An 8,624-nucleotide genomic window follows, 5' to 3' on the forward strand; every position below is an offset into this window, starting at 1 on the left:
GTAAGAGTTCTCCTGACTATCCTTAGGTGCATCAAAGTGTATCTCCGTTATCAAACCCTTCCCTCTTTTCATTTATTTATTCATATTCATATTCATATTATTATCATCATCATCATTATTATCATCATTATCATCATTGTTAATACTTACCTTTCTTCCTTTTCTCTTTTCTCTCTCTCTCTAAGAGTTCTCCTGACTATCCTTGGGTGCATCGAAGAGTACATGTGCACCTGTAATGTGACCATCTCCGCCGAGCTGGACCAGACGTTCATTGACACAGCCAACGAGTACCTGAGGTCTTGCCACAACGGTAACCTGTCTGTCTTGTCTGCCTGCCTGTCTGTCTGTTTGTCTGTCTGTCTGTCTGTCTGCTTGTCTGTTATTTTGTTTGTTTGTCTGCTTGTTTGTCTGTCTGTCCGTAGGTCCATTTGTCTGTCCGTTTGTCTGTCAGTTTGTTTGTCTATTTATCTGTCTGCCTGCCTGTTTGTTTGTCTGTTTGCTTGCTTACCTGCCTGTTTGTTTGTCTGTTTCTTTGTTTGCCAACCTGCTTGCCTGTCTGTCTGTTTGTCTGTCTGTCTGTCTACAGTTGTTAGCTCGTCTGTCAAACAGCATCTCTCGTTTTCTCTCCCTTATGTTGCATGTGTATGCAAAACTATTTATTCATTTTGGATGGTCGAGCTGACCGAAGTGATCAGTTGATTTATGTTTGTCCCATTTTCGGTATATACATTATTTGTGTGTGTGATGAGAATGTTGATTTATATTATGTTTCTTTGTTTGATCTTATGTTTCCTGTTAAGGTATTGTTCCCCCCCCCCCCTGTCACAAGGACTGTACAGTCAATGACAGTAAAACATCAAAGCGTCAAGCGTCTCCCTTATGTCTCTGTGTTTGGCGGTATCACTCTTTTATTTGATCTTATCTTTTCTTTTCTTTTCTTTTTTTTCTTTTTTTTTCGTAGGTTTTTTTTCTTTTTCCAGTTTTCCTTCTCTTTCTGTCTGTCTCAGTCACCTACATTTACTTCAGTTACAGACAGTACACGTTGATTGATGCTGTTTTGATGACTTGCTTTTTTTTTTTTTTTTTGTGTGTCTCCCCTGTGCGTTCCTAGTTTGTTATTTTGTTTCTGGTGGTTGTTGTTGTTGTTGTGGTTGTGGTTGTTTCTTCTTCTTCTGCTGCTGCTGCTGTTGTTGTTGCTTGTTGCTGTTGTTCTTCTTGTACTTCCTATTCCTCTTGTTCTTCATGTTCTTCTTCTACTTCTTCTTCTTCTTCGTCGTCGTCATTGGCGTCGTCATCTGAGTGTAGGATGTAAAGGGGCCATTGTTTATTCATTTGTCTATGAATTCATTTATTCCTATTTTGTTCCAGTTTCGTCCCACAATGCACGCAACAGCACCCGACTTGTGTGTATGGGTGAGTTCACCTTTTCCGACAGGGAGAGAGAGAGAGGGGGGTGGGGGGGAGTGGGGGGTGGAGGGAGGGGGAGGGAGATAGAGATACAGAGACTGGGGGAAGGAGGGAGAGATAGAGAGAAACACACACACACACACACACACACACACACACACACACACACACAGAGGCACACACACACACACACACACACACACACACACACACACACACACACACAGAGGCACACACACACACACACACACACACACACACACACACACACACACACACACACACACAGGGAGAGAGACAGAGAGACAAGAGAGAGAGACAAGAGAGAGAGAGAGAGAGAGAGAGAGAGAGAGAGAGAGAGAGAGAGAGAGAGGTGGTAGTGTTGGTGTTATTGTTGCCAGTATTACTATCGTTGCTGTTATTGTTGTTGATGTTGTTGTCGTTGCTGTTTTAGGATTCCGTAATCTTTTCACATTGATACAGATATTTGGTGCGCTTCGTAAATGTCTATTCATTCATTCATTCATTAGTTTCTTCGCTCATTCATTCAATATTCCACACTATTTCGTTCGTACGTTCGTTCATTCAATCGTTCGTTAGTTCATTAATTGATTTCATACAATCTTTCAATCGTTCGTTTGGTCATTAATTCATTCATTCATTCATTTATTTATTCGGTTCATTCATTCGTTTGTTCTTTCGCTCGTTAGTTCGTTGATTTATTCAGTCATTCATTTCTAACAGAGGGTAAACCCTTACCGGTAGGGGTCCCCGATGACCCAGTGGTAGACCTGGAAGTGGAGGACACAATTAGCCGTGGTGAGTCTCCAGGCATAGTCACTCGGCTGGTTGGTTGGCTGGCTGGCTGGCTGACTGGCTGGCTGGTTGGTTGTTGGATGGTTGGTTGGGTAATTGGTTGGTTGGATGGTTGTTTTGCTGGTCAGTTAATGAATTGTTATTATTATCGTTATTGATAAATTATCATTTGTATTATCGTCGTTTTACATTTATTTGCTTATCTATCATCATTGTTGTCTTATTTATTTATTTATTTACTACTACTACTACTACGACTACGACTACGACTACTACTACTACTACCTTTTTTATATTATAATTATTATTTATTTACTTACTTATTTATGTACGCTTATCTATTATTTATTCACCTTTTTTTTTCTTTCAAGGCCTGACTAAGCGCGTTGGGTTACGCTGCTGGTCAGGCATCTGCTTGGCAGATGTGGGGTAGCGTATATGGATTTGTCCGAACGCAGTGACGCCTCCTTGAGCTACTGAAACTGAAACTGAAACTGAAACTTATCGTCGTTCCTGTTGTTGTTGTTGTTGTCGAGAAGCTGGATGGGTGCTTGCTGTCTTCCTATGCTTAGCTGATTGAGGGTCTTCTTCTTCTTCTTCTTCTTCTTCTTCTTCTTCTTCTTCTTCTTCTTCTTCTTCGTCTTCTTCTGCTGCTTCTTCTTCTTCTTCTTCTTCTTCTTCTTCTTCTTCTTCTCCTCCTCCTCCTCCTTCTTCTTCTTCTCCTTCTTCTTCTTCTTCTTCTGCTTCTTCTTCTTCTTCTTCTGCTTCTTCTGCTTCTTCTTCTTCTTCTTCTTCTTCTTCTGCTTCTTCTTCTTCTTCTTCTTCTTCTTCTTCTGCTTCTTCTGCTTCTTCTTCTTCTTCTTCTTCTTCTTCTTCTTCTGCTGCTGCTTCTTCTTCTTCTGCTTCTTCTTCTTCTGCTTCTTCTTCTTCTTCTTCTGCTTCTTCTGCTTCTTCTTCTTCTGCTTCTTCTTCTTCTTCTTCTTCTTCTTCTTCTTCGTCTTCTTCTGCTGCTGCTGCTTCTTCTTTTTCTATTTTATGCTCTGTTTTGTTAATTGTTAACTTCCTTTTCTCGTTCTTGCCGTTCTTCTATTTTATTTTACGTTTTGATGATCAAGAACTACTTTTTTTTTATATATATGTAGTACTTCTTCTACTACCACTACAACAACAACAACAACTACTACTACTACTACTGAAAAGACTGATATGATAATGATGGTACTACTAATACTGCTGCCGCTGCTGCTGCTGCTGCTTCTTCTTCTGCTGCTGCTGATAATTATGATAGTAATGATAATGACACATATACCATATACCGTGATATGGATGATGATTATGATGATGATAATGATGCTGCTGCTGCTCTTGTTGTTGTTGTTGTTGCTGCTGCTACTACTTCTACAACAACAACTACTACTACAACTGCGGCTACTACTGATGATGATAATGATGATATGATAATGACAATGAAAACTACTAATTTTTGTTGCTGCTGCTGCTGCTGCTACTACTACTACTACTACTACTACTACTTCTACAACAACAATAACAACAACAACAACTACTACTACTACTACTGATGATAATGATGATATGATAATGCTAATGATGATGAAAACTACTAATTTTTGTTGTTGGTGTTGTTGGTGTTGCTGACCATTAGCGGAAATCGAGGAACTGAACGAACGTCTCCTGCAGCAGTGTTCCTCCTACGCTCACTGCAGTGAGGTGTATCAGAACGCCGTCCAGATGTCCGCCTATGTCGTCAACCATCAGCAAAAACTCGCCTCCGTTTGCCTGTGAGATCCTCTGAAGCCAACCTGTTATTTCATTAGAAAAAAAAAAACACCCACAAAACTTATTGAATATGCACACATAGATTCCTAGGAAGCGAGAAAATCTGAGCGCGCTGGTTCGAATCACGGCTCAGCCGCCGATATTTCCCCCCCCCTCCCCTCCACTAGACCTTGAGTGGTGGTCTGAACGCTAGTCATTCGGATGAGGCGATAAACCGAGGTCCCGTGTGCAGCATGCACTTAGCGCACGTAAAAGAACCCACGGCAACAAAAGGATTTTTCCTGGCAAAATTCTGTAGAAAAATCCACTTCGATAGGAAAAACAAATAAAACTGCACGCAGGAAAAAATACAAAAAAAAATGGGTGGCGCTGTAATGTAGCGACGCGCTCTCCCTGGGGAGAGCAGCCCGAATTTCACACAGAGAAATCTGTTGTGATGAAAAGAAATACAAATACAAATACAGCAGGTTAATTGATTACACCCACCATCTATCTCTTTCGCCCCTCCTCGAACTCCCCCGAGCCCCCCCCCCCCCCGCCCCCCCCCACCTCCCCCCCTGCCTCCCCCGCACCCAAAACTCAGAATTCTACTTGTCCTTCCTGTCCAATCCTAGCTTTTAAAACGATGCATTCAAATGTGAAAATTAAATATTTTCACAATGCGTCTACAATCACCAGTGCGTGTGACGGGACATTAATTAAGTCTCCTCCTCCACATCCACAGCAAGTCAACAACAATCGTCCCTAAGCATGTGAAGAACTGTTTTTCGTTTTTGGTTCATGATTTCAAGACTAACTTCAATTGCTTGAAATCTAAGAATTTGTAAGGCGCGCAAGGGGTATGAAAATGACATTCAACCATCAGCCACTTCGCATCTGAAGATCACAACAACAACAACAAAACAATGGCGGCTCACGCATGTTCTCTCACACCACCACCCCCCACCCCCCACCACCGCCCCCACCACACACACACACACACACACATGCACATACACTGGTGTGCACGCACACATACCGTCCACACAAAATTGCAACAAAACGCATATAGGTATACAACCTGTGACATGAAGCCCCACTTCACAAACACCCACCCACACAAAAAGACACGCACATTCCTAACAAAAAGAGAGAGAGAGAGAAAAAAGAAGAAGAAAAGAAATGATAATAACAATATGTTGATAATAATAATAATAATAATAATAATAATAATAATAACAATGACGCTGATACCAAAACCACAGCAGTCATAATAATGATAATAATAATAATGACGATGACGATGATACCAAAACCACAGCAGTGATAATAATGATGATGATAATGATGATGATGATGATGATGATACCAAAACCACTGCAGTGATAATAATGATAATGATAATGACGATGATACTAAAACTACAGCAGTGATAATAATGATAATAATGATGACGATGACGATGATACCAAAACCACAGCAGTGATAATAGTAATAATGATGATGATGATGATACCAAAACCACAGCAGTGATAATAATGATAATGATAATGATGATGATGATGATACCAAAACCACAGCAGTGATAATAATGATAATGATGATGACAATGATACCAAAACCACAGCATTGATAATAATGATAATGATAATGACGATGACAATGATACCAAAACCACAGCAGTGATAATAATGATAATGATGATGATGACAATGATACCAAAACCACAGCAGTGATAATAATGATAATGATAATGATGATGATGATGACGATGATACCAAAACCACTGCAGTGATAATAATGATAATGATAATGACGATGACGATGATACCAAAACCACAGCAGTGATAATAATGATAATGATAATGATGATGATGATGACAATGATACCAAAACCACAGCAGTGATAGTAATGATAATGATGATGACAATGATACCAAGACCACAGCAGTGATAATAATGATAATGATAATGATGATGACAATGATACCAAAACCACAGCAGTGATAATAATGATAATGATAATGATGATGATGACAATGATACCAAAACCACAGCAGTGATAATAATGATAATGATAATGATGATGACGATGATACCAAAACCACAGCAGTGATAATAATAATGATAATGATGATGACAATGATACCAAAACCACAGCAGTGATAATAATAATAATGATGATGATGACGATGATACCAAAACCACAGCAGTGATAATAATGATAATAATAATGATGATGACGATGATACCAAAACCACAGCAGTGATAATAATGATAATGATAATGATAATGATGATGACAATGATACCAAAACCACAGCAGTGATAATAATGATAATGATAATGACGATGATACCAAAACCACAGCAGTGATAATAATAATAATGATGATGACGATGATACCAAAACCACAGCAGTGATAATAATGATAATGATAATGACGATGACGACGATACCAAAACCACAGCAGTGATAATAAGGATAATGATAATGATAACGATGATACCAAAGCCACAGCAGTGATAATAATGATAATGATGATGATGATGACGATGATACCAAAACTACAGCAGTGATAATAATGATAATGATAATGACGATGATACTAAAACTACAGCAGTGATAATAATGATAATGATAATGACGATGACGATGATACCAAAACCACAGCAGTGATAATAATGATAATGACGATGACGATGATACCAAAACCACAGCAGTGATAATAATGATAATGATAAGGACGATGATACTAAAACTACAGCAGTGATAATAATGATAATGATGATGACGATGATACCAAGACCACAGCAGTGATAATAATGATAATGATAATGATAATGACGATGACGATGATACCAAAACCACAGCAGTGATAATAAGGATAATGATAATGATAACGATGATACCAAAGCCACAGCAGTGATAATAATGATAATGATGATGATGATGACGATGATACCAAAACTACAGCAGTGATAATAATGATAATGATAATGACGATGATACTAAAACTACAGCAGTGATAATAATGATAATGATAATGACGATGACGATGATACCAAAACCACAGCAGTGATAATAATGATAATGATAATGATGATGACGATGATACCAAAACCACAGCAGTGATAATAATGATAATGATAATGACGATGATACTAAAACTACAGCAGTGATAATAATGATAATGATGATGACGATGATACCAAGACCACAGCAGTGATAATAATGATAATGATAATGATAATGACGATGACGATGATACCAAAACCACAGCAGTGGTAATAATGATAATGATAATGATGATAATAATGACGATGACGATGATACCAAAACCACAGCAGTGATAATAATGATAATGATAATGATGATGACGATGACCAAAACCACAGCAGTGATAATAATGATAATGATAATGATAATGATGATGATGATGATACCAAAACCACAGCAGTAATAATAATGATAATGATAATGATGATGATGATGATACCAAAACCACAGCAGTGATAATAATGATAATGATAATGATGATGACGATGATACCAAGACCACAGCAGTGATAATAATGATAATGATAATGATGATGATGACAATGATACCAAAACCACAGCAGTAATAATAATGATAATGATAATAATAATGACGATGACGATGATACCAAAACCACAGCAGTGGTAATAATGATAATGATAATGATGATAATAATGACGATGACGATGATACCAAAACCACAGCAGTGATAATAATGATAATGATAATGATGATGACGATGACCAAAACCACAGCAGTGCAGCGCTCTCAGTGACCGCTCTATCAGTGTGAAAAGTCTGGTCAGCGTCGCACAGAAATAATGCAGTTATATTGACATGAATGTCCCCCCCCCCCCCCGCCCCCCATCCCCCTCCAGTTGCACGCACATGATAAGTGGAGTGATGGCCTAGAGGTAACGCGTCCGCCTAGGAAGCGAGAGAATCTGAACGCGCTGGTTCGAATCACGGCTCAGCCGCCTATATTTTCTCCCCCCTCCACTAGACCTTGAGCGGTGGTCTGGACGCTAGTCTTTCGGATGAGACGATAAACCGAGGTCCCGTGTGCAGCAGCATGCACTTAGCGCACGTAAAAGAACCCACGGCAACAAAAGGGTTGTTCCTGGCAAAATTATGTAGAAAAACCCACTTCGATAGGAAAAAAACAAATAAAACTGCACGCAGGAAAAAATTATATTAAAAGAAAAAAAGAAAAAAAAAAGGGTGGCGCTGTAGTATAGCGACCCGCTCTCCCTGGGGAGGGGGGGGGGGGCGGGGGGGAAGGCAGGTGAAGAGTGGGGGGCAAAGGACGGGGGGCGGAGGGAGGCGGGGGTGAGATGGGAGTGTGTGTGTGTGTGTGTGTGTGATCGTTCATTCTTCAGTTTAATTGGTTTAAAAAAAAAAAAATTATATATATATATGCATATGTATGCCTGCATGGGTCTGTGTGCATGCGTGCCTCTGTGTGTGTGTATGTGTATGTGACTGTGTGTGTGTGTGTGTTTGTGTTATGTGACTCTGTGTGTGTGTGTTATGTGACTGTGTGTGTGTGTGTGTGTGTGTGTGTGTTGTGTGTGTTCCACAGGGCCAA

General features: G+C 39.4%; 1 protein-coding gene across 1 annotated transcript; it reads left to right on the plus strand.

Annotated features, from left to right (window-relative positions):
• The first annotated feature begins 222 nt into the window (after window positions 1-222).
• On the plus strand, window positions 223-4,026 carry LOC143286344 (uncharacterized). Its single transcript, XM_076593886.1, has 4 exons — window positions 223-310; window positions 1,369-1,413; window positions 2,152-2,226; window positions 3,887-4,026. Exons 1-4 carry the CDS (start codon window positions 223-225, stop codon window positions 4,024-4,026), a joined length of 348 nt encoding a protein of 115 aa, XP_076450001.1.
• Window positions 4,027-8,624: the final 4,598 nt, after the last annotated feature.

Source organism: Babylonia areolata, chromosome 10 (genome assembly GCF_041734735.1).
Source record: "Babylonia areolata isolate BAREFJ2019XMU chromosome 10, ASM4173473v1, whole genome shotgun sequence".
In the NCBI taxonomy this organism is placed as follows: Eukaryota; Metazoa; Mollusca; class Gastropoda; order Neogastropoda; family Buccinidae; genus Babylonia; species Babylonia areolata.